The sequence below is a fragment of the Archocentrus centrarchus genome, chromosome 16 (genome assembly GCF_007364275.1).
Source record: "Archocentrus centrarchus isolate MPI-CPG fArcCen1 chromosome 16, fArcCen1, whole genome shotgun sequence".
NCBI lineage: Eukaryota > Metazoa > Chordata > Actinopteri > Cichliformes > Cichlidae > Archocentrus > Archocentrus centrarchus.
The window spans coordinates 14,422,925-14,448,568 of NC_044361.1; the positions used below are offsets into that span (position 1 = coordinate 14,422,925).

The following is a 25,644-nucleotide window of genomic DNA, read 5'->3' on the forward strand; positions in this document are numbered from 1 at the left end:
CTTTTGTCTTTCTTTTTGCAACTGCTCAAAGTTTTCATAATTTACCATGAGAAGCTTCATGACATCATTGAGATAGCTATCAAAATAAGACACTTCGGATATTAAAAAAGAGCATCCATCCAGAAATCAAAATGATTAACAGGGTGTGCTCTTCATTGATATCCACACATTTTCTTCTACTTCCCCAAATCCGGGTGGCGGGGGGGTCTGAAGCTACCACACGACAAGAGGCAGGGTACTTCCTGGACAGGTTGCCAATCTGTTGCATGGCTAACACATAGAGACAGACAGCAATTCACGCTTAAGGACAGTTTCTAATCACCAACAACAGAAACTGCACAGAGAACATGCAAAGTCCACAAAAAGAGGCCCAAGCCCAGATTTGAGCCCAGGTCTTGCCTGCCGAGAGGCAGCAGTGCTGACCGACACACTATAACACCACCGCTTCAAAGAAGTGAAACAAAAATCTGAGTTGAGAAGCCGTGATCAGTTGGTGCATATAGTAAGGACTGATGATGTCACTTTGTTAGTGTGTCAAGCAGAAGAAACCAGGGCCAGAGTTGCACTGTAACTGAGAAAATTATTCATAACCATCTCAAAGATTTATTCTTCATGTTCGGCTGCTTTCAGCACTGCTGGTATTTGTTTAGACTCTTTCGCTCCAATTGATCTTTGGGAGTTAACTTCAATAGTTACTTCCTCCAAACCAGCAACATATTTATTCCTACTAGACTGTTCAAAGAAGTCTTTCCAATTATTGATGCTTCAATCTTAAAAATGATCAATCTGTCTGTATTAGTTGGCTATGTACCACAGGCCTTCGAGGTGGCTGTAAGTAAACCGCTACTTAAAAAGCCATCACTTGACCCAGCTGTCTTAGCTAATTATAGGCTAAGAACCTATAACCTATATTCTATATATAGAATATAGGTTATAATAACCTATAACCTATATTCCAACCTTCCTTTTCTCTCAAAGATTCTTGAAAGAGTAGTTGTAAAACAGCTAACTGATCATCTGCAGAGGAACGGTTTATTTGAAGAGTTTCAATCAGATTTCAGAATTCATCAAAGTACAGAAACAGCATTAGTGAAGGTTACAGATGATAATCTTAGAGCCTCTGACAGTGGACTCATCTCTGTTCTTGTCCTGTTGGACCTCAGTGCAGCTTTTGATACTGTTGACTGTTCAGATAAAACTGAAGTTCTTGTACTCAGCCCCATGAATCATAAAAACATGGTGTCTAACCAGATACTTACTCTGGACGGCATTACTTTGGCCTCCAGTAACACCGTGAGAAATCTTGGAGTCATTTTTGACCAGGATATGTCCTTCAATGCACATATTAAACAAATATGTAGGACTGCTTTTTTGCATTTGCGCAATATTTCTAAAATTAGAAACATCCTTTCTCAGAGTGATGCTGAAAAGCTAATTCATGCATTTATTACTTCTAGGGTGGACTATTGTAATTCATTATTATCAGGCTGTCCTAAAAGCTCCCTGAAAAGCCTTCAGCTGATCCAAAATGCTGCAGCTAGAGTACTGACAGGGACTAGAAAGAGAGAGCAGATTTCTCCCATATTGGCTTCTCTTCATTGGCTCCCTGTTAAATCTAGAATAGAATTTAAAATCCTTCTCCTCACATACAAGGTCTTGAATAATCAGGCACCGTCTTATCTCAAAGACCTCATAGTACCATATCACCCCAACAGAGCACTTCGCTCTCAGACTGCTGGCTTACTTGTGGTTCCTAGGATACTTAAGAGTAGAATGGGAGGCAGAGCCTTCAGCTTTCAGGCGCCTCTTCTGTGGAACCAGCTTCCAGCTTGGATTCAGGAGACAGACACCCTCTCTATTTTTAAGATTAGGCTTAAAACTTTCCTTTATGATAAAGCTTATAGTTAGGGCTGGATCAGGTGACCCTGAACCACCCCTTAGGTATGCTGCTATAGGCCTATAGGCGTGCATTATGGGAGATTCCCATAATGCACTGTTTCTTTTCATTCACCTTATTTACTTTGTTTATACTCCACTCTGCATTAATTATTAATTGATATTAATCTCTGGCTCTCTTCCACAGCATGTCTTTTTTCTCTCACCTCAGCCCAACCGGTCGTGGCAGATGACTGCCCCTCCCTTAACCTGGTTCTGCTGGAGGTTTCTTCCTGTTAAAAGGGAGTTTTTCCTTTCCACTGTCGCCAAGTGCTGCTCATAGGGGGTCGTTTTGACTGTTGGGTTTTCTCTGTATTATTGTAGGGTCTTTACCCACAATACAAAGCGCCTTGAGGCGACTATTTGCTGTGATTTGGTGCTATATAAATAAAATTGAATTGAATTGAACTGAACTGAACTGAACTGCTTAACACAGAAATCTGTTCCAGGCTTCAGAAAAAGTCACAAACACCAAAATGATTAAATAGCCATTTTATTCTGTCACCATGGACGCACCAAAAGCCACTCAGTTTTTAACAGACATTAAAGTTAGACATGCTTAAGTCATCATAACAACGACATTACAATGAAAACTGGAATTCATTTTCAGCTGTTCCTGTTCACACAGCCTGTTGTCCTCCTTCAAGGACAAGAGGAAGGATACCTGTTCACAGCTGAGCAGTTAAAGACCTTTGACCTTGTGCCAGGGGTGGAGTAGCAGAGTTTGGAGCTGTAGTTTTGCTTGACTGGAAAACATGCTCATGATTTTGGCTTTAAAAAGATACCTTTAGCATTTTCTACTAAGTGTAGTTACATTACATACTAGCATAATAACGTCATGGAGCTCTGTACCTACAGAGAACTGTGTGATTGACTCTAAAAAAAAAACCTTTTTATTTAATCTATTTTCTGTCAAATTAAGCAAGTGATTCTGTCATGATTCAGGCCATGTTTGTAAATGAGTACTGGTTCTCAAACATTTTACCTGGTAAAATAAAGGTTTGAAAATAAATAAATAAATAAATAATTCACATTTTTTGCCTTACTGATCCAGGAATCCATCCCATATCACCTTGAACAGTCAACACAGGAGCAAATGAATGAACATCCTAAAAAGAATTCAGCTCTGTTACATAGCAATAATCTGATGGTTGCCGATTTGATCCCTGGCTGCTCCAGTCTACATGCCAAAGTATCCCTGCGCAAGATACTGAACCCCAAAATGCTCTCTGACGCATTTGTCAGAGTGTGAATGTGTATGAATGTTTGATAGAAAGGCACAGAAAATGGGTGAATGAGACATGGTGTATAAAGGGCTTTGAGGACACAAAGTAGCAGCATAATCTTTAGTATAGAGGAGGCACATGAATACTTGTTCACAACAAACCGCATATTTTTTTTTACCCATTGCATGTGAAAGGAAAACCACTTCTAACCACACTGAGTGACATAGAGTTGCAGGCTGGTATTAGGCCAGTTTTTTTTTTTTTTTTGAGTTATGGTGTAGACGTATTTTCTGTGACCAATGGTATTTCTCTCTCCATTTTTCTCCTTTTGCTGTGTGCTGTTGGCTTGAGACCTCAGAGGCTTTAATTCAACACTTCCACTTTAATAGTCTTTAGATTTAGCAAATGAACCCCCAGCTATTCCTTTCTATTTGGACACATAAGAGGATTGACTGGTTTTCTTCCTAAACCAAATGTTTTTTTGTTTTTGTTTTTCCTGTGAGGCAACCATCCACAGAGCCAGAAGTCTCCACTCCAATGTCACAGTGCCAAGTACTTAGTTATCTTGAGAAAAACAATTTAAACATTTATTAAAGGGCCCTGATGTTTTCATTAGAGAACTGAGCAGATTTTAGCTGTGGTCACCTGGGAAAGCAAAGGATATGTCGCCCTCTGGTGGCAGGTTGTGTTCCATTACATCTGCAATGAGGATCGACGATCTCTCGATTTCCCCACGAGCTCGATGACCTCTTGGATCGACTTCGCATGTCTGACTGTTGACAGCTCTTGTGCAACAATGGCCGAAGTCAAGGATACGCAACCTGCTCCTGTTGATGTTTCCAAGAGCGCTAGCAGCAGCGTGTCAGCTGAAGGATATGATAAGAAATGTATTTTCTGCAGGATTGTAAACCATGAAATGGGCACAGAGCTTCTTCACAATGTAAGAATATTAGAAGAAACGATTATGAATGCGTTGCTAGCTAGCGTGAGACACTTTGGTTGTCAACGCCTGCGTTTAGAGATAGCGAAAGCGTTGCAACTAGTTCTGAAAAACGTTTAATTTCAGTGGAAGCGAGTGTAATTCAGTGTGGCTACAATATATTGCCAAAAGTATTCGTTCGTTTGCCTTCACACACATGAACTTGATCCCATTCTTAATCCATAGCGTTTAATATGATGTCGGGCCACCCTTTGAGCCCAACTCCTGAAAAACAGCCATAACCACACACCACAGTCCCCCCTCCACCAAACTTTACACTTGGCACAATGCAGCCACACAAGTACTGTTCTCCTGACAACCATCAAACCCAGACTCATTCATTGGCTTGCCAGACAGAAAAGCGTGATTCATCACTCCAGTGAACCCATCTCCACTACCAAAGCATGCCGTCAGAGTCCAGGCAGCGTGCTTTACACCACTGCATTTGATGCTTTGCATTGCACTTGATGTAAGGCATGGATGCAGCTGCTTGGCCACTGAAGCCTATTCCATGAAGCTCTCTATGAACTGTTCTTGAGCTAATCTGAAGGCCACGTGAAGTTTGGAGGTCTGTAGTGATTGACTCTGCAGAAAGTTGGTGACCTCTGTGCACTATGCACCTCAGCATCCGCTGACAGCGCTCTGTGATTTTACTTCATAACTGAGTTGCTGTCATTCCCAATCACTTCCACTTTTTTATAATAGCACCAACAGTTGACTGTGGAATAATTAGTAGCTAGGAAATTTCATGACTGGACTTGTTGCACAGGTGGCATCCTATCACGGTACCACACTGGACTTCACTGAGCTCCTGAGAGTGACCCATTCTTTCACAAATGTTTGTAGAAGCAGTCTGCATGCCTAGGTGCTTGGTTTATACACCTGTGACCATGGGAGTGATTGGAACACCTGAATTAATTGATTTGGATGGGTGAGTGAATACTTTTGGCAATATAGAGTATTTAGAGCTGTAATTGTAGAGTGGTTGAGTTACTGTGTTGAAAGTTGTGCCTCACTTTGGGATATCTGGGGGACAAACAGTATGTGGATAAATTGTGTCAAACCTGTGCAAAGGTAAACGATCTGCACTAAATAGTGTTCTTTATTACCAATAAAGAGATATTCAAAAAAAAGTTTATTTTGTTCTTACTGCAGGATGAAGAGATCTCATGTTTCAGAGATATCAAACCTGGAGCACCCCACCATTACCTTGTTGTCCCAACCAAACATGTAGGCAACTGTAAATCCCTCACCAAAGAACATGTGCCTTTGGGTAAGGTTTAAACTGCATGCTCTTTAAGTAATGCTTGTGGAAAACGGTTGCATATTTTATTTTATATCAGCTCAGGCAATACTATTGACAACACATTACTGACTAATGCTGTGGATGGCAAGCAAGTGTGAAGAAAATAGCTGCAAATGCTTAAAAAGGATCGTGTGTTTGTTTTTATGTCTAGTGAAGCAGCTGGTTGAGAAAGGGAAGGATATCCTGCAAAAAAACTACGTAATGGACCTCAGTGATGTCAGGTGGGCTTCATTTTGTAGGTCACAGCTCTCCATGGTAATTTCAGCAGTTGCTCATAAATCTATGAGTTGCAGACAGTTTCAGTAATTCAGCTTTAGTTACTAGATGAACACACGGTTTGGTTTTTCAGGCACCCAGTGAACATTAATACTTGATCTAATTTAGTCAGAATTATAGATCATTTGTCATACTCTTTAATTATTGCTGACTACCTGAACGTTGATAACACAATTTGCTTTGTCGTTATAACAGCTGAAGTGAGTTAAAAAAAAAATCTTGCAGTTTCTCAAAAAGTCTTTTTGGTCTTTTCTTTGTCTGCAGGTTTGGTTTCCATTGGCCCCCATTCTGTTCTGTCACACACCTCCACCTTCACGTCCTGGCACCTGCCAGTCAAATGGGCTTCATGTCCCGTCTCATCTACAGACTCAACTCGTATTGGTTTATCACAGTAAGCTCTGTGCTCCAGTACCACAAGTAATACTGTGTAGAAATTTAGGATCATTAAAGGCCAAACAGTGTACAGCACTGGGCCATTTAAGCAAATTAATTTAATGTTCTGTGTAGAAATGGAAATTTCCAGTGGAACTGTTGACCTGTGCCAATCTCCGCCCTGTTCTCTATGAGAAATTTGCAGTGTAAACCTGGTATTAAGTAACTTGACTACATCAGTGAACTGTCCTCTAGATCTGCATTGTAGACACATTAATATATTCAGCTCAGTAACTTCTAGTGGCATCATTTTAGGTCACCCCCCGGACGTTTTAGGGTCAATAAGTGCTGACAGTAAGACTGCTGACAGTAAGACTGCTGACAGTCTGATTTCTGTTCTGTCTGACTTTGTTAATGTTTTGCAGGCAGATCAGCTGATTGAGCTTCTCAACTCTAAAGGAGAGACAAACTGATCACCTGGATCCTCTTCTTGCCATACTTGACTGTGCTGAAGTACTTTGCTGACTGTTTGGCCCCAGCTAACGACAGTATTTTAAACAGCTGATATGCCTGCGTGAGAATTTGTATATAAAGCAGTATGAGTAGTAAAAGCTTGAATGGAGCCAAATCTTTTTTTTTTTCTTCCCCTCGTTAAAAAAATGTCTCACGAATGGTGTATGAACACTGGACAAAAGACAAAGAGAGTCAAATCTACGTAAATCTGCTCTGATAAAAATCTAATTCACTTCAGGGACCAAGGAGGATGCTAAACATTTTGAATTCCTACAAAATGGAAAGGTGTGTTCATTATCATCAAGTTACAGAAATGCTTCAGTACTGCCTACTTCCTGTGTAGGGGACCATATAGTGAGCTCAGTGATGAAAGTCAAAACATGACTGGCGACACTACTCAGGTTAATTATGTCATTATTTTTGCATTATCAATATGTAACAGATTGCTGGCTAAAAACGAATGCTGACATGAATGTTTGTGGTAAATACATATTGTGCTAAGTGTATTTTACCAAATTAATGTGATGTGGTTCTCTCTTTCCTTTAAGATGACTGTAATTTGTCCTTCGGCACAATGCATGATGGTAGACTGTGGATTCTGACCACTGGTTGTATGCTACCTTTTGCGAGGCATTAAAGTGTCCTATATTGGCTACAGTAATACTCACTAACACAGAGAGAGCATTAAAAATGACAAACTCACTATAAAGTCCACTATATAGTGAGTGATCTGTGATTTCAGACTTCTCACAGGCTGTTTGAGTTTCTGTCTTGCACAACTGCTCTCATGCTACGTAGGTCTGCTCTGATGCATGCAGAAACTCTCCAAGAAAAAATGAACGTTTGCATAATTCATATAATGATATATGTCAGTCATGTATAGACTGATGATTTCGGCTGTGTTGTTTTTGCACTAAGCTCAGAGTATATGAAAGCCACTCAGTAATCCTCTGACGCTGAAAGTAAAGTACATTTACTTTGTTCTTTGTGACCTCAATAAGCACTGAAGTACAATGGGGGTATTCAATGTTATGTGGAAAGATGAATGAAAGTACCTGCTATGAAATGATGCTATACTTTATAATGATAATCAAAAGTAAAATTAACAACAAAATGTACTGTACAAAAGGCATGCACTTTAAGAATGACTTTCATTTAGAATAAACAGTAAACTGTTGCTTCTCAGTGCCTTTGTAGTACCAGTTTCACTCGTAACTCACCTGCAGTAACAGGATGCAGTTTCACATCTTTATTATGATACTCTAGGGAGACGCAGCTACATGGTTAACCTACTATTGCTGTATGTTAAAGAAATCTTTAAATAGCAGCTGGTACTCTGTTCATTGATCTTTGTGGTTTTTATTCCTTTAAAGGTGCATTATTAGTGTACTGTGTGCAAGATTGTCTTATTACAAAGAAAACATAATAAATGCATGTTGAAGCACTCAGACCAAGTCAGGTCAAGTTCGTCCTATAGCACCAGCCTCATGTTCTCTTTGGCTTCAGTCTCATTAATGAATCTCACCTCATCTCAGCTGCTTGCTACTCCATTTTCACCTCATTAACACATTACATTTAGCGAGTTCCCCGTGCTCTTTGCTACAGTTGCCACATTTAAGTGCCTGCGTACCTGTGTGTACTGCGTGCACAGTGAATCAGCATTTCTGGTCACTGCAACAAGGTGATAACTACATGATCATCCTTGCCCTGCCACAGCATCTCCCCCTCAAAGTCAACCAGTCTCTGTTTCCTTGCTCGTAGTAGAATCCCAACCAGTTTATTTGAGATGCTCACATAATGCTCAAACAGCTTTCCAAATTCTACAGTAATCACTTTCTCATTGCTTCCACTTCCAGCTCCAGCTTTCTCCCTTGGCTCTCCGATGCTCCTTATCGCCTCGCACAGCTCCAGAACCTCTCTGCTGATGTGTGTGTGAGCGTCCTTCCCACGTCGCTCTGTCAGGGAGCCCTGCAGAGGTTTCCCATAATCATCCCGTCCCCTCTCATGGACCGCCGTGCTCTGCCTGGTGTCGTGACTAAAGGGGTTGTGCTTCTGGTACTCCTGGTGTTCACTGGACCACTTCTGCCAGTTTTCCTTCAAGCCTTTCACAGAAACTATGCATGCTGCAGGAGCTCGAGCATCATCCTCAGTTTGCACGATGGCGCTCTGGCTGTTCGTGCCCATGTTTGACTCTGTTCAAGACAAATTTCAATATCTGACAATGTCTACACACAGAAATGCCACATTTTATTCTTTCCAGTACTACTTTATTGCTTCCACATCCTTTTAAGTCTCACCTACTCATTATTTTTCACACGTTTCTGGGATCCAGCTGTGCACTGCTCGCATTAAGACGATGATACGAAATAAATCTTAGTGTCCACAGTTCATATAAGCTCATTATCAAAACCATAATAAGGAAACATCCAACTTTGTAAAGTAACCTGTAAGTCTTCACAGTCTTTCAGATTTTCGTAGTGAACAAATATTAAACACTGTGTGACACACTGACCTGATCCCCACTTCACCCGCAGTGGCGCTTTATTGCGGCCAAAAGGGCAAAAATCCTGGTTACACTGTTACTCAGTAATACAACTTAACAACACTGCAGTACTGACAGAGGGAAGAGTGCTTTTTTTGTCGCCGCACAAAGCCAGTGTGACGGACATCGTCCTCAGCCAATGACACGGTTGAGGCAACCCGGGCAGCCAATCAGTATGAGGGGCGGGCTTGCAAGGTAGCTCTGAGGTAAAGGAGATTATAGACTTTATTCACATATGACCAGAATAGCAAAAGTGTTGATGACAAAAAGTTGTTGACGTGTGGCATACTACCCCCCCCCCCCCCCCCCCCCCCCCCACCACCCCCGGAATACACAGAGATCTATGAAAAATGCGATGAGGATTTTAAAAATGCAAATAAAGGCTGCAAAACAATAAAAATAAAAATAAAACTAGTAAAATGAAGTAGCTGTACTTATGTGTAATAATGTTAGCATAACACTTCTGCATTACACAATTACAGTTAAGACGGTGTAACATAACGAAATGAAATACACTACCTAATTTTTCTGCCGTTTATGGTAACGTTGTCCCTAAGCGGTACTCTGTTACAGAGCCCTGTTTCAAGCCGGACCTATTTTTTAATTGCGACAAAAATGGCTACCTTCAGTAGTCGATCATGCCTCCAGTATTTATTCCATCTTGCCCAAGATAATCTGGACTTCAGGTTACCGGTAACCTACGTGAATTTTCTCGGTCTCTGTTTGGTTGTGGGTGATTAGCTGTTCGTACAAAGAGCGATGATCTTCAGACTGGAGTCTCCCCTGACTCTCGGTTTGTTTGGGGGACCTAAACCACCCCCAAAAGTAATTGATTGGGGGTGGGTGGGGGGTGTTTAAGGCGAGATTTATCCACTTTTGTCGCAACATAGTAACAGGTTAAAATGCAGGAAAGGTCTGGCGGAAAAATCATATTGCATCTCATTTGGCCTGTTCTTCTATCTTTCTTCAGTCTGTTAGTGTTCATTTTTCCATATTAATGCAGTGCAAATTTCACGTGTGATTTCTTTTTCAGCATAATATGCAATATCAGATGTTTCATTTGCTGTTTCCTATAGGAAATCAAAGCTCTCCTGGCTCTCAGAGGAAAACCATTTCGTCCCTGTGAAAACATAAGAGAAAAGGTTTGCACGTTGAAGTGCTTATTCTCATCTCCTCCGTTTGGCTCGTTTAAAGACACTGATTGACAGCAGAATCTCTTCTCTTTCTCCACGTCCTTCCTGTTCTCTGCAGTCTCCTTTCTGGTGTCTGGATGGTTTGTCTGAGGAAGATGCCCGCAGCATCATGGCCAGATCTGTGTGTGCAAAGTAAGTGTTTAAACATTGCAGTTATAGGAAGGTGATAGCGCTGCAGCTCTGCTGATGCTGCACGGACTCAAGAGTGGCTGAGGTTACATGTTGTCCTTCTAGGTCTGCTTTTGAGCTGTGGGGCCACGGACGGACACACAGTGATCTCAGAACATCCCTCCTGAACTTCCCCTCAGAGAACATGGTTTGTTGTCTAGAGTTTATAGTGCTGTTCTGCTTGTAAGACAGAGCCCTGCAACTTTTATGAAGCTTCATAATATGTCTCATTTCTGTTTGTGCTCTTCATTCCCTACAGAGTCCATTCATGCACAGAGACTCCACATACAGAATCAATGTCTATACTTTCAACAAAACTTTGCTGTTTGCAGATAGAATCAGTAGGATTGATGTAAGTATTTAGATGCAGGTAAATGCATAGAAATATGTGTCATGCATAAAATATTTTTTATGCCATGTTTTGAACTTTCTCACCAGGCTCTGGAGTATCTTCCCTTTGAGGGTACAGTAAGTCTTAAGAATCCTCAGCACATCTTCTGCTTATTGGAGGATTATGGCACAGACCCCAATAATATCCCTGAGCATCCTGACTACATCTATTTTGGTAGATGGGTAAGATACATTTTGCTGCTTGTTTATATTAAACTAATGTGCTGCGATCTACAGCTAAGCCCTTCTTATTACAGATTGCGGACGGTCAACGTGAACTGATTCGCTCCCATAGTGTGAAGAACAGACACTTCATTGGAAACACCAGCATGGACGCTGGCCTCTCATTCATCATGGCCAACCATGCTAAGGTCAAACAGAACGACCTGGTTTTTGACCCATTTGTAGGCACTGGTAAGTTACACCTGTCGTCACTTCCCCCACAGACAGCTATAGGCAGTCACATCAAAGTAAATCCTTTCTTTCATTCGTGTCGATGTGTTTTAGGTAGCCTGCTGGTTGCATGTTCTCATTTTGGAGCTTATGTTTGCGGAACTGATATCGATTACAACACTATTCACGGGAAAGGTACGTTTTGTTTGTTAGAGATTACACAGTGCAGCAACTGTAGTCTTATAGTTTAGGAATGCATTTTTTTTTTTTTTTAAATGCTGTTTTTAGATTTGAATCAAAGTGTGTTTCAGTTTGCTCATAGTGCCTCTGTGTTTCAGGTCGGTCGAGCCGTAAGAACCAAAAATGGCGAGGGCCCGATGAGAACATCAGAGCCAACCTGCGGCAGTACGGGACAGAGAGGATGTACGTGGACGTGATGGTGTCTGATGCATCCAAGCCTGTGTGGAGGGAGGCTGCTCTGTTCAATGCTATCATTACTGACCGTAGGTCCTTAGTTCATTCTAACCAGACCACAAAGGATTTAACATACATCTCTTTTGATTAAATGTTTCTGTTAATCTTTTAAATTTGATCGTTTCTTTGAGAGGCTACCAAAAAATGTAAAGATGTTCTGAAAATATACAGTTATTCTTATCAGACTTCTGAAAGCGAGTTAACTGTAGTTTGGTCTGTAATTTAAAGCTTGTCCCATCATTAACAATGTGCTGCCCACTAGTGTGTGTTCAATGCACTATTTCTGTTTTGTGGACAATTGGCTCAACTTTTTATATTAGTTTGACTGTCAGGCCTACTGACACTGCAGGGTTTTTAATGTTTCTTTAGAATTCGAGTAACTCAGCAGCAGTATTGCAGCAGGCATGTTCCTCAGCTACATCTGTGCTGTCTGAATTATTTTTAAAGTGGAATAAACTTTTGTTCTTGTTTTTTTTTTTTTTTAATAATTCTAAATGTGCATCTTTTTAGCACCTTATGGAATCCGTGAGGCCACGAGGAGAACAGGTTCCCACAAGGACATTACTAAACCTGCTGATGGAGTGTAAGTTCATCAGATATTCCACCAATGTATATCTTATGATTGCAATGACCTACAACTCTTTAGTGTATCTTAGTGTAATTTGTAAAAGTATAAATTAACTAAATAGGGAAAGCCTAATGTTAAGTCCTGAGGAAATTACTGTTAGCATCTTTTTGACTTGTCCATGGTATCAAGTTTAAATAAAAGACAAAACAAGCGAAACAACTTTATTCAGTTAGATAAATGGAACACTTAAGGAAATAAATTTCAGTGTTTAATGTTTTGTCATCGCTGTGCTGTTCTGAACCTCGTATTTCATTTTAATCTTCTGCACAGCTATGAAGAGTCTCACGTCCCAGTCTCACAGGCGTACCACCTGAGTGACATCTTCACAGATCTGTTAAACTTCTCTGCCCACCACCTGGTCATGGGTGGGAGGCTCGTCTACTGGCTGCCCGTCTACAGGCCAGAGTGAGTAAACAGACTTGTCATTATCACCTAATAATAAACATTTTTAGCGATAATACAGCTGTTCAGTATTGGGGGTAACTTACCAGTTAACTTGTTAGTACTCCAATTTGTAGTCCAGTAGTTTTTATTTCAAGTAATCAGTCCGTTACTGTTAAAACTTTACAGCATTTCCTTGTTCCTTCTGTAGACCCCCAACAAAATAGAAAATCCCCAAAGCAATTGCGCTGTTTCTGTTCCTCTCCTAGTCCTCGCTGTCAGTGCACATGTGTAGCTAAACTAATGAGATGGCAGAGGACAGGCTTTACACTGTGGATGCATATGCAGAATTTCAAATTTGTGGGTGAAAAAGACAAGAACATCACAATCAAATGCAAACTTTGCAGTGTAACCACTTAACATTTGAAGAAGCACGGAGCACCACAACTTCACAATACTTGTGGCAAGAAGGATATTAATGCCAATGCTAGTGACAGCTTTTATTTCAACAAAGGCTGTCAATTCAATGGAAAATTAACAAGCTTAGTAAGTTACAGAATGCATAGTGGAGGAGAGGTTACTAATATCAGCTTGGTGTGCATTAAGGTAAAGACAGAAATCCCTTTGGGGTTGCATCAAGAAGAGCGTCTGCCAAATCAAAGAGAGCGTCTGCCCTCTGTGGCGACTCCACAGAGGGCAGCTGAAAGTAGCTGCTGCTTATTCTGCATTCAAAGCTAGATATGCAGTTAGTTACATGTCTTCTGAAAAATATAATCAGCTTGCACAAGGGGTGTTCATTTTTGGCAATGAAAAAGTACTCTTAACTAGTTATAACCCTAGTTCCAAAAAAGTTGGAACGCTGTGTAACATGTAAATAAAGTTGGAATGACATGATTTGCAAATCTCATAAACCCATATTTTTTCCACAATAGAATATAGATAATACAGTTTGGACACACCTTCTCATTCAATGTTTTTCTTTTTTTTTTTTTTCCCCACATTGTAAATTAATACTGAAGTCATCCAGACTATGAAGGAACACATAAGGAATCATGTAGTAAACTTTAAAGTGTTAAACAAACCAAAATATGTTTCCGATTTTAGATTCTTCAAAGCAGGTCATCTGAGGCAACACTCCATCACCCTCTTTCTTGGTCAACTAGCTCTTACACTGCCTGTAGGTGTGTTTGGGGTCATTGCCCTGTTGAAAAACAAATGATGGTCCCACTAAGCACAAATCAGATGGGATGGCATCTTGCTGCAGAATGCTGTGGTAGCCATGCTGGTTAAGCGTGCCTTGGATTTTGAATAATTCCCCAACAATGTCACCTGCAAAGCACCCTCATACCATCACACTTCCTCCTCCATATTTCACAGTGGGAACTACACATGTAGGAACCATCCGCTCACCTTTTCTGCATCTTACAAAGACATGGCGTTTGGAACCAAAAATCTCAAATTTGGACTCAACAGACCAAAGGACAGATTTCCACTGGTCTAATGTCCATTCCTTGTGTTCTTTGGTCCAGGCCGTTCTCTTCCTCTTGTTGTTGTTCTTTGCAGCAATTTGACCATAAAGTCCAGATTTATGCAGTTGTTTCTGAACAGCTGATGTTGAGATGTGTGTGCTACTTAAGCTCTGTGAAGAATTTAGGTGCTTATCTGGAGTGCTGTTAACTTACAGTTTCTGAGGCTGGCTGATGAACTTCTCCTGTGCACCAGAGGCAACTCTTGGTCTTCCTTTCCTGGGGCGTTCCCTATGAGAGCCAGTTTCATCATAACTGTCTTTGCGACTGCACTTGATGATACTTTCAAAGTTCTTGGTACTGTATATGAACTGTTTAAACTGAGACATGTTACAACGTATTTCATGAACAGCATTAGCTCATTTTGAATTTCATGGCAGCAACACATCTCAAAAAAGTTGGGATAGGGCCATGATTACCACTGTGTAACCCCCCCCCCCCCCCCCCCCCCCCTCTTCTTTTAACAAAAGTCCATAAATATCTGGAATTGAGGAGACCAGCTGTGGCAAAAGCCCCACGCTACCCTGCTGGCTACACTTATAACCACAGAGTGTGCATTGTTAGAATGGTCTTATTCTTTTTTGATATAGGATTCTAGCTGCACAACAGTCCTGGGTCTTCTTTGTCATATTTTTCATTTCATGATGAGCCAAATCAGTCGGTTAAAGGTCCGGACTGCAGGCAGGTTCAGTTCAGCACCTTGACTCTTCTGCTACAAAGCCATGGTGTTGTAATAGATGCAGTATGCAGGTTTAACATTATTTTGCTGAAATCGTCAAGGCCTGCTCTGAAAAGGCGTCTGCATGGGATCATATGCTGCTCTAAAACGTGCATCTACTGTACTTTCCTGCATTGATGGTGTCTTTCCATAGGCACTAATGCACTCCCGTACCATCAGAGATGCAGGCTTTTGAACTGAGTGCTGATGACAAGCCGAACGGCCCTCTCCTATTAGGCCAGAGGATATGATGTCCATGTTTTCCAAAAATAATGTCAAAATTGGATTCATCTGACCACAGAACAGTTTTCCACTTCACCTCAATCTATTTTACTTTGGACCAGGGTTATTATAGTTAACGAAAACGAACGAAATAACGAAAACTGAAATTGAAAAAACATTGTCGTTAACTGAAATAAATAAAAACTATAATTAAAAGGAAAAAAACGATAACTAATTAAAACTGAATTGTGAGTTTACAAAACTAACTAAAACTAACTGAAATTATCGATAAACTGACTTTCATTTACTTGTTTTTTGGGGGGGGGGTTTTAAGCCTTGTGGATTGATATGAAATCATTGTTTCCGCTCTCCGAGTTTAAGCTGGGAGCGCCCCAGGACAACTGTGTGAGTGCGCATGTGCGTGCGCTCGCCGCGCTGGTCCGCAAAGTAATGGCTGCGGTCTGCCGAGAAAGCGGCAGAGTCCCGTATGGAGGTTCTTTGAGTACAAACACCTGCACACGACCACAAGGTAATTAACACACACAATCCAGCTACACAAGCATAAATGCGGACATGAGGTCGGCAACTTCTGTAGCTTGTGTACAGAGGCCGCAAAGACCCTGCAGGTTTAATTAGCGAGCATCTAACCAAGCTAGCTCCAAAACAGAAGCAGCTTCAGGCGGTGAGAACATCAGGATGCAGATGGATTTGACCTTTGACTCCTTCAAAGAGTTTGTTTTTGTTTAACACCACATGTAGGCGTTATTAATCTGCTGCACTGATGCTGAAGTTTATTGTGGAGTTTATTGTAGAATTTATTGAGTTTGGGAGTTCATGTTTTTCTTTGTTTCTCCCTGTTGATGTTCATGTGTGTCCTTAATATTACACAAATTTAGCATGTCTTGTGAACAGTTGGTTGTTGACTATATTTCTTTAAACTGTATCTTTTGTCAAGTTTTCATTACACAATAGTCACTTTTGCGCCTTGAATCTTGCACCTGATCAGGTATGAAAATACTAAAACTAATACTGAAACTAACTGAAACTAACTAAAACTAAGCATGAAACCAAAAATAAAAACTAATAAAAACGAGCAAAACCTCTCTGAAAACTAATTAAAACTAACTGAATTAGAGAAAAAAAAGTAAAAACTAACTAAAACTAAACTATAATGTAAAATCCAAAACTATTATAACCCTGCTTTGGACCAAAGAAAACTGCAGCATTTCTGGATCATGTTCACATGTGGCTTCGTTTTTTTGCATGCCAGAGCTTTAACCTGCATTTGTGGATGTCTGTGTTCACAGACAGTGTTTTGAATACAGTGCCGCCTGATGGCCTGAAGCATCGATTTTTGGCTTTGTCCATTGCACACAGAGATTTTTCCAGGTTCTTTGAATATTTTGGTGATATTATGTACTGTAGATGATGAGATATTCAAAGTCTTCGTAATTTTAAGTTGAGGATCATAATTGTGAAGTTGTTTCACTGAAGTTTTTTGCTTCTGAGAAGCTCTGTCTCTCTAAGTGCTCAGTGCTCAGTTATTGACCTGTTGCCAGTAAAGCTAATTAGTTGCAAAATGTTCCTCCAGCTGTTTCTTTTTAGCACTGAGGTTTTCAACTTTTTTGTTGCTCCCATCTCAACTTTTTTGAGAAGTGTTGCTGCCATCAAATTCAATATGAGCTAATGTTTTTAAAATGTCTCAGTTTAAACAGTTGATATATTTTCTATGTTCTACTGTGACTAAAATATGGGTTTATGAGATTTGCGAATCATTGCATTTTGTTTTTATTTACATTTTTTATTTACATAATTATTGTTGATTAAAAACAACAGTTTTGCATTTTGAAGCCAGATTTTAAGCATCGCTCAGCCTCATCAGTTTAGTTTAGGAACTGTTTTATCTTAAATGCTGCCTTTCTTTAAATGATCTGTACAATAGGGGGCAGGCTTACACCATAAAGCCGAACTGCACAATGCACGCCTGCTGGAAGCACAACCTACAAGATGAAAATTGCTTTGTTGGCCTAATTAATTACCCAAATAACTAAATAACATGAAACAAATAGAGAATACATAGATGACACTATTACATTATATACAATCTAATACTGCTCATAATTAAACCCTGACTTTGTGAAGGGAAAAAATGAGCCTAAGAGACAGGCAGTAGTGTTTTACTGGACTCCTAGACTCACAAAGGACCTGCTGCTTAGGGCATTTCCCTTCAGTTCATTCTAATTCCTGTTCCTATAAAACATTGTCCTCTATGTCGAACCACCTGTGTCGATTACAGTAATGTTCAGGTGTGCCGAGGTTTCCTTCATACAGCTGGGACACGATAAACCACAACTGACAGTGGTGAGCACTTTATGAGCTGCCTATTTAAGACTGCTCATCAGAAACAAAGTTGTGTATTGTAAAAGGTTCTGTGCATTTGCAGAAATTGAAGTGCTGTCTGTCAGTGCAGGTGTTCAATTGTAAAGGTATGAACCACAACAAACTAACGTAGAAACGGACGTTAGGCACTTAACGGACGTTAAGTGCCACAGGGCTCAAACTTTTTGTGGTCATTAATTATACGACCAGGAAGGAGATGAGACAATCATGCATGCATGATTTGGGGTATGATTGTATGCTCGTGAATGAGAGACATCAGCGTGCAAACCTTTCGCTTTTATTCATGCCGCTTTGTGTTTCTGTATGCGTCGGTAGATATGCATGAGTGTGTGTGTGTGTGTGTGTGTGTGTGTGTGTGTGTGTGTGTGTGGCCTTGTGTACGAGCACGCGCACACGTTTGTGTCACCATGTTCACACATTTGTCTTTGCTACTCATCTCATCGGTGCTTGACCCGGTGCCTGTGAGAGCGCAGTGCCAAAATAAACATCTGAGGCCAGGCAAGTCACATGTATGAACTGTCTCTGTGGTGTGCAGGCTGATCTGCGTGCATGTGTGTGTGTGTGTGTGTGTGTGCTGTTGGATATGTGTGTCTGTATGTATAAACCCAGACGCAGCCTGTCTCCTGGGTCTAATCTGGGGCTCTACAGGGGAGATATCAGGTTTCCAATACCCCCACATGCATGTGTGTATCTGCAGCAGTGCCTGTGATAGAAACAGTGGGGACTGTGTGTGTCTATCTGCCTCATGAAAATGGGTGGCTGTGTGTGTGTGTGTGTGCATGATGACAGGTGACGCAAAGCCCTGTCAGCAAAAGACAGAGCCTACACCAGGTCACACCATTTAAACTCTCTTCCCTTTCTGCCCTTGAAAAATAAATGAAGAAAAAGTATCGAGACAGATGATGCAGTATCCATCATCAAAGCCATAAAGTGACCTAATTACAACATAAACAGGGGAAGGAAAGATATGAATCGGCTGCATTGTCAGAAGTAGCACTGGTTGCATAAAGGAGTAGTGGTGACATTTTGAGATTCTAATTTCTTAGTCAAGTTTAAATTTCTGGACAAATCATACAGCAACAAATATTTTAACAAAAAAAAAGCATGGTTAGACACATTTGTTGGAGAACACACTTAAGATTTTGCATGCTTGTTGGATTACAATTGTGAAAGCATTGTAATGTAACAATAAGGATGTAATTTTTAGTTAAACTGTTTTAGCAAAGTGTTGTTTTTGCTGTATGATCATGTTGGTCTGTGGTGTTGAACTTCAGCAGTGAGTCTTCTCTGTTACAATGAAGTAGACTCTTGGAAAATCTTCATCATTTGCTTGACTCTAAATGGGAGACAGTAGACAGTATAAAAGATGCTCATAGCTCTCGTGATGTCACTCGTCGCTTTGTGAAGTCCTGTTTTGAAGCCTTGAGAGGAGCATTTTTCTCAGTGTTTTAAATCAGGATGTGACGAGCGAGGGGTGGGTCTGACTGTGAAACCACACGCTCACTGTTTGCCAAACACAGAGCATGCCCTGGATAATCACTCTGAACCCTGCATCAGATTACGATACTTAGATTGACCAAAATTTACAAAATGTTTTATTTACTATGACCCAAAATGCATGACTAAGCCCATAAACTCATCAGGAGAGTGTTTACAGAGGTCCATGCAGATGGCTGTTTTCTCCATAGGCTCCTATAGGACTAGAAGTCTGTTTTGCAAGCACTAGTGTTACCCCCTCCCCACCCCCCCTCCCCGCCCGGTGGTTCTTAAAAAGTTCAAAGGTACTTCCACGTTGGCTTAACTTTTCATACCCAGAACCTGTGACTGACCTGTGACTTGGCTACTGGCAAAACAAACATTAATTTGTAATGAGTAAGACTTGCAACTAGCAATTCAGACCATAAAATCATCATAATAGGTCACAGATTTAATGGAGCAGAGGGGCTGCTTTCCCATAGGTGTCTCTATAGTCAGACTTCATTTTGCAGCCAGAGGAGAGGTTAGCATGTTATGTATGTAATTAAGATTCATAACAGCAGTATTAACAGTCAAATTGTGATAACGGTGGAAAAACAAGAACAGTGTGGTACCACTAAACATGCCTGATTGGCAGCTCAGAATTGCTGCCTAGCTGCATCTCCACCGAGTCACCATGACGACCAAACATCTCATTACCACAGAGACCCACCTGCGGCCATGGCAACAAGGCAAACAGTCATGCACAAATCAGTCCCTGAGCCGGGACTGTTGCTGCCATGATGGTAGTTTAGAGAAAGTGCTACTGACACAAATATGCAAACACATACATCAGCTGCTGTTAATAGGCCCTAACCCAGCCTGGCTGGTGATGACAGAGCGAGCGGCCGACCTGACAGGTCAGAATCACTTTTTCCACCTTCATCTTTATTTTCACCAGCCATGGTTACACTGAACGGCTTGAATGTTTCTTGTTTATTTGAGAAACAGAAAGAAGCATACACAGAGAAAAGAAAGACATTAGAGTGGGCTGAAAAAAAAAAAAGGAGCCGGCAAAAGTTAAGCAGTAATCTTGACAGAATTGCTCTGTCCTGGCAGCCTTTTAATGGCCTCCAGATGAAATCTGTAGCCGTTGTTATCACAAGGGACTTAAACTTCCTCTCATTCAGATATTAGACTCAGATGATGAATATTGGTTTAGCTTTATATTTCTGTCTTTTTGTTCCTTCTTCTTTGGAAACTGATCTGTAGCATGTGTGTGTTTGTGTGTTTGTGGGGCCTCTTTCCAGGTACTGTGAGGAGATGGTTCCTCTTCATCCATGTCTCCAGCTCATCAGCAACTGTGAGCAGACGCTCTCAAGCCACACTTCAAGACGTCTGATCACCATGGAAAAGATCAAAGAGCCAGAGGTGTGTCCTTATGATTTTCTACATGTTTGTGTAAGCGATGAAACAAAATTGATCAATAGCTTACTCACAGAAAAGGAAATAATATTTTCTAGTTCTAGTGTGAGGACTTTCTTCTTGTTGTCAGATGATGAGTGAAATATCTTAAAACAGACTGTGTTGGACTGTTGATTAGAATAATTAAGCAGAATTTACATTTTTCATTTTGTAGATAGTTAAATGGGAAAATTGTGTGCATCCAGTTACTGCTCAGATGACGCTGATTTCTTCTTTTGGAAACACAACTGCCAAAATATATTGTTTTTAGGTGGTTATATTGGTTATATTGTTTTTAGGTTTTTAGGTGGTTGCACCATTACAAATGACCTCATATCTGCACAGCAAACCAAATTGTGTGCATGCTGCAGAATTTGTTTGTGTGTCTGTGTGCAAGAAACACAGCTATAACTTTATTCTTGTAAAATGAGAGCGTGTGTCCTCCTGCCTGTTCATGCATTTAATGTTTTCCATGCATTTTTTTTTTTTTTTTTTTTTTTGTGTGTACGCAGTCATGTACTTACACGTCATGAGCATGGATGTAGTATGTGTTTATGTGTACGTTTTTACACATGTCGTCCCACTGGAAGCGATGGTGTGTCTCGGCCTGTCTGGGGTAAATCCTCACCATCTGGCTGTGATTGGTTCATTTCTTTTATACTGGAACCCTAAAAGGCATAATCACACATTGTATGGAAAACAATCCATCTTTGGATCTGACATCCATTCCACTTCAAAACCCTAAATTGCTCCCATAAAGCACCCTGTATGACACACACACACACACACACACACACACACACCCAGACACAGTTGTGTGAGCTTATCTGACTGGTATCTGTCTCGGGTCGCAGCTATCTGCACATTTTCATCAGGATTTGCTGTCTGATGTGTGGTTTTTGTATGCATTTGACATGTGCGACAGTGAAGAAGCTGGCCTAATTGCTTAAAATGTTTCCTGTTTCCTGTAAAACTGCATAAAGAAACCTCACCTTTTCTTATTTATGAGGGATTATATAATTTGTTTAGAGTCCAAAATTTGCTTGTCATTTGCCTAATTTCACTTTCCGTACATGTCACTCTCCACCTGTAAGGGTAAATAACCACTGTTTTCTTCCATGCCAGTTCTGTAGTCATGTCTCTTATCACTCTGAGGTCGTGCTCATGTTGTCAGTCTTTTTACCTGAATTTTATCCTTAGAATAATAATAATGAAAACCATTTTCAGGTTGCCTGGCAGCATCAGAAAGCAAAGAGTGGTGTCTTTGACAAATTGCGTGCCCCAGCATTGGAGTCATCACTTCCAACTCACCTCATTATTACTCTTCCTCCCTTGATTAGCAGCTACTTTCATAGTCAAGGCAAAACAGGTGATATACAACTATGTAACAGTGTCTTGTGTGCCTGTGGAGCACTACTGGAGGGATGAACCATTCTTCCAAAACATACTCCGCCAGTTGGTGTTTTGCTGATGGTGGTGGAGAGCTGTGTTCTACGGGTGTTCAGTTAGGTTGAGATTTGGTGGCTGTGTAGGCCACAGCATATGATACACATTATTTTCATACTTAAAGCGTTCAGTGCTCTCTCGCTTGCTGTACAGATGGGGGCATTCTCATTGCGGGACAGACCACTACAGTCAGGATGGAAATGTTTCATCGTGTGATAAAGGCCATCACTCAAAGCAACCGTGTAATGATTGATGTCACCGTAGCGTAACACAGAACCCCTCATTTTCAGAGTCAAGCAGCATTGCAAGGCTTTACTGTTCTCATGGTGTTTGCCACATATGCAGTTCGGCTTCTCAAAAATACAGTAAAGGATGCCTCGCAGGCCATAAACACTTTTTCCACATGTCTGTAGACTAGTAGGCTTGGATTTTAAACCTCTTAACTCTCTTTGCAATGAGAAAATTATGTACTGTATCCCAACTATAATAGACCTCTTTGTGTAACTATGGGTGGACTGCTCTTGCACCTATTTTTTTCTAACAATGATATCTAATGTTATCAATGCACAAGCTTCACAGTCAACCACAATTTGTTAGCCACTATTCACTGATCTCTTTCCCATAGATCTAAAGGCGCACATATCACTCTGTTCCTTTTAAAAAACACTAGCCAGCTGAGCAGTCTTTGGGACTGGCACGCTTGCCATCTCTATCTCAGGAAAAAAAAAAGCTGTTTTTCGAGAGGTATTTAAGCCTTTTCCTTCTTTCATCTATACAAAATCGGGAGCAATTAGACCTGTTACATGCCACGAGGCAACTGTTTTTGTTGTGTTTTCCACATATCCTGAGGTTCTTCCTTTCTGTCATCACCTGTGTGTTTATTATAAATATATGTAAGACCTCTTCGTATCCTGTAAATGTGGCAAGTGTGCACACCTTGTGAATACTGCATTGACTTGTAGTGGGAATTTAGGGAGGAGAGCAAAAATGACAACTGCCTTTTATTCAGGTGTTTCTGATTGGTTCATTTTTTTTTTTCACAATTTTGTTTCCAAGATGTAATCATGTCTGTTAAAATACTCAAAATTTATTAGCAGGGTTGTTTTTTACTGTGAAAAGTTGTATTTTTTGATATCTGATGGAAACTTGCAGATACTTACTTTAAACAGGTTCAGTACAATAACCTCTGGGTCTCTTTGCAGGAATTAGATTGCCTGGCTCAGCTATCAGATTCACGCTTCAGCCCCTACCAGGGTCACAATGCCTTCAGAGAGAAGTATTTCAGTGGACTTAACAAAAAGTGCGCCAAGGAGAACAACAAATCTGATGTCAGTGGGGACTGAAGAAATCAATGGGATGAAGATCAGCAAATCTCTGATTTAAAAGAGAACTTTTTAATCAGAACATTGTTGGCGGTGCTTTCAAAGGGAAAAGAAGTTGCCTAATTTTTAAATCCATTTGTTTTTATTTCTTTGCAAATAAACCAAAAACTTTGTATCCTTGCCATGTGGTTCTTTTTATAGTCTGAAATTAGGGAAAGGGAAATGCATCTCACATGAATATTTTCTAATCTAACTTGTATGGCTTTTAATTGTACAATATGGTTATTTAGAAAATGAATTGTAAGAAGTGACTGGACTCTAAAAACATGGATCCTAAATGCTCCATAATGCAGGTTGATTTGTCGAGTTAAACATTTTACCCTGGGAGACACAAGTGCGTAAAACTGTCCCCCAGCGCATGCTCAGATACTAAAAACCAGAATATAAGATTGCCGATGTCGTCGTCATAACACAGCTTTGCCAAAACCACAGAAGTGTTTTCACACTTTTCATTACCACACAACTGGTCTTTATGTGTAAAATTGGTAAGAGTCTACATTTTTTCAAATTTACTAAGATTTTACCTCCTTATGATAACAGTGAACCTTAAACATTAACTCTGTCAGTGTAACAGACTTTTACATTGACTCTGTTGTAGAGCCCATATATTGAACAAAAACATACATTTACAGCCATGGCTCTGCTTTAGCTCAGTGAAAGGGAGCATGTTTAGGTGGCCTCCCTGTGCAGGCAAGAGCCCAAATCACAGGGTGTCCCCACCCCTCCACCACTACTGTTAGTCAGCAGCTTTTGTTGTTTTCCGACCACAGTTTACATGCAGCCTGGCTCATTACTCATCTCCTGCGAGCGGCGTAGCAGGCCTTCATGTGCATTACCCCTTTGCTCTGTTTATCAGTTGGGCCTCTGCCTTTCCACCACACTTCCCCTTCACCCTGCTTCACAGGGAGAGTTCCTGGCACCATCACATGATACCCGACTCGCCATCGTTTGCGGTGCGTGTTGTTTACAGTTCCCACAGCAGCCTTTTGTTGTCCATCATCATCAAGCAAAATCAAATTATTCCACAAGACAGAAACCTCGTCTTTCCTTACTTTTCACTTCTGCCCTCTCGCTCTTTGTATTTTCTTACCATGTTCACCACAACAGAAGACCCCTGTTAGTTGGAGATGGTAGTTTTAATGCAGATGCTGTCTGTTACTGTGTCTGAGCAGTGCTGTGTGTGCGCTGCCACAATCCAGTGATAAAACATGTTCTCAAGAGCCCTCAGTCTCCAATGATGCAGACTATAATTAGGGAGAGGGAGGGTGGGTATGTAGGGGTTGGGGGGTTCCTCTCTACACACCGCGTAATGCTGTCCAGACGCTGAGGAAATTCTGTTTGTGCCCATGTTTATACATGTGTGTACTTGAGAGATCTGGTTTTGTTTTATGTTGGATGCTAACTGCAGCAGAGCAGTTTCCTGATGTCAGTCTATGATAATAAAATGATTCGAGACCTAACTTGTAAATATACTCATACTCCAAACATTGGTTGGCCTGATAATTACAAAGCTACCTCCTTCTTTACTTTCTCTAATAGTCTCTGTAGTGATATACATATAATTTACTGTGGTTTATAACAGTGGTTGTCTTCCTTCTCCATTCATATCTTTGTACTAAATCCTTTATTCCTCTCCATTTTACTTCCAACAGTTCTCCTCTTCACCTCCTCATTTGGTCACCTCTGCCCTTTTCCTCCTCTCTTTGTTTCTCCAAGGGGAACCCCCTGAAGGAGGAGAGGACCACTGTTTTGGAACAATGACTCCTGATTAAACTCCCCTCAGTCTGAAAGTGACCTTCAGCCTGCTGAATCAGCTGACCCCAAAGGGCACACTTGCGTACAATCTATAACTTAAACCTAATTATAAGCATAAGTCACATACACATTTAGAATCCAAAAAAGTAGGTGCCATGGTAACTGTACTGATGATAACAATACCAATATTGTGTCAACAATGCACATATCATAATATTGTCAATTATTGTGCAACCTGCATACTTTGAGTATTTTGAGTGTAATCATTTGCCAAGAAAAGACTTACAGCATTATAACGATTTTTTTTCCCCACCATTTTTTTGTATGTATGGCAATAATGTCATCGATTGAGAGGTTTGTAGAGTCTGTGATGTAACCTCTATAAGTGGCTGACATCATGGCTGGCATTTCTGCTTGTGTGTGGTGCATTATGTGTTAATACCTTATGGTTGTGTCCCAGTATTTTATATGTGGCGCCAGCCAAGAGAAACAAATAAGAT

At 40.7% G+C, this 25,644-nt stretch overlaps 3 protein-coding genes across 3 annotated transcripts; 2 read left to right on the forward strand and 1 right to left on the reverse strand.

Moving 5' to 3' along the window:
• The first annotated feature begins 3,894 nt into the window (after positions 1–3,894).
• On the forward strand, positions 3,895–7,642 carry hint3 (histidine triad nucleotide binding protein 3). Its single transcript, XM_030750860.1, has 5 exons — positions 3,895–4,101; positions 5,296–5,413; positions 5,598–5,667; positions 5,987–6,113; positions 6,520–7,642. The coding sequence occupies exons 1-5, from the start codon at positions 3,904–3,906 to the stop codon at positions 6,565–6,567; spliced, it is 561 nt and encodes a 186-aa protein (XP_030606720.1). The 5' UTR covers positions 3,895–3,903; the 3' UTR covers positions 6,568–7,642.
• A 397-nt stretch (positions 7,643–8,039) lies between these two features.
• Positions 8,040–9,250, reverse strand: LOC115795080 (actin-binding Rho-activating protein). The gene is made up of 2 exons (XM_030750861.1): positions 9,120–9,250; positions 8,040–8,799 (listed from the first exon to the last, which is right to left on the reverse strand). Exon 2 carries the CDS (start codon positions 8,789–8,791, stop codon positions 8,276–8,278), a length of 516 nt encoding a protein of 171 aa, XP_030606721.1. The 5' UTR covers positions 8,792–8,799; positions 9,120–9,250; the 3' UTR covers positions 8,040–8,275.
• A 503-nt stretch (positions 9,251–9,753) lies between these two features.
• On the forward strand, positions 9,754–23,504 carry trmt11 (tRNA methyltransferase 11). The gene is made up of 13 exons (XM_030750292.1): positions 9,754–9,842; positions 10,226–10,291; positions 10,401–10,474; positions 10,577–10,658; positions 10,770–10,862; positions 10,949–11,083; positions 11,158–11,314; positions 11,408–11,488; positions 11,632–11,796; positions 12,278–12,350; positions 12,666–12,800; positions 20,408–20,528; positions 23,210–23,504. The coding sequence occupies exons 1-13, from the start codon at positions 9,765–9,767 to the stop codon at positions 23,348–23,350; spliced, it is 1,401 nt and encodes a 466-aa protein (XP_030606152.1). The 5' UTR covers positions 9,754–9,764; the 3' UTR covers positions 23,351–23,504.
• The last annotated feature ends 2,140 nt before the right edge of the window (positions 23,505–25,644 follow it).

Bases quoted from the DNA above. Each gene is read 5' to 3' on its own strand.
- hint3 (XM_030750860.1), top strand. From the start codon at position 3,904: ATGACCTCTTGGATCGACTTCGCATGTCTGACTGTTGACAGCTCTTGT. The intron at 5,414-5,597 runs GTAAGGTTTAAA...TTTTATGTCTAG, and splicing joins CAAAGAACATGTGCCTTTGG to TGAAGCAGCTGGTTGAGAAA. The intron at 5,668-5,986 runs GTGGGCTTCATT...CTTTGTCTGCAG, and splicing joins ATGGACCTCAGTGATGTCAG to GTTTGGTTTCCATTGGCCCC.
- LOC115795080 (XM_030750861.1), bottom strand. From the start codon at position 8,791: ATGGGCACGAACAGCCAGAGCGCCATCGTGCAAACTGAGGATGATGCT.
- trmt11 (XM_030750292.1), top strand. From the start codon at position 9,765: ATGGCTACCTTCAGTAGTCGATCATGCCTCCAGTATTTATTCCATCTT. The intron at 10,475-10,576 runs GTAAGTGTTTAA...TTGTCCTTCTAG, and splicing joins GCCAGATCTGTGTGTGCAAA to GTCTGCTTTTGAGCTGTGGG. The intron at 12,801-20,407 runs GTGAGTAAACAG...GCCTCTTTCCAG, and splicing joins CTGCCCGTCTACAGGCCAGA to GTACTGTGAGGAGATGGTTC.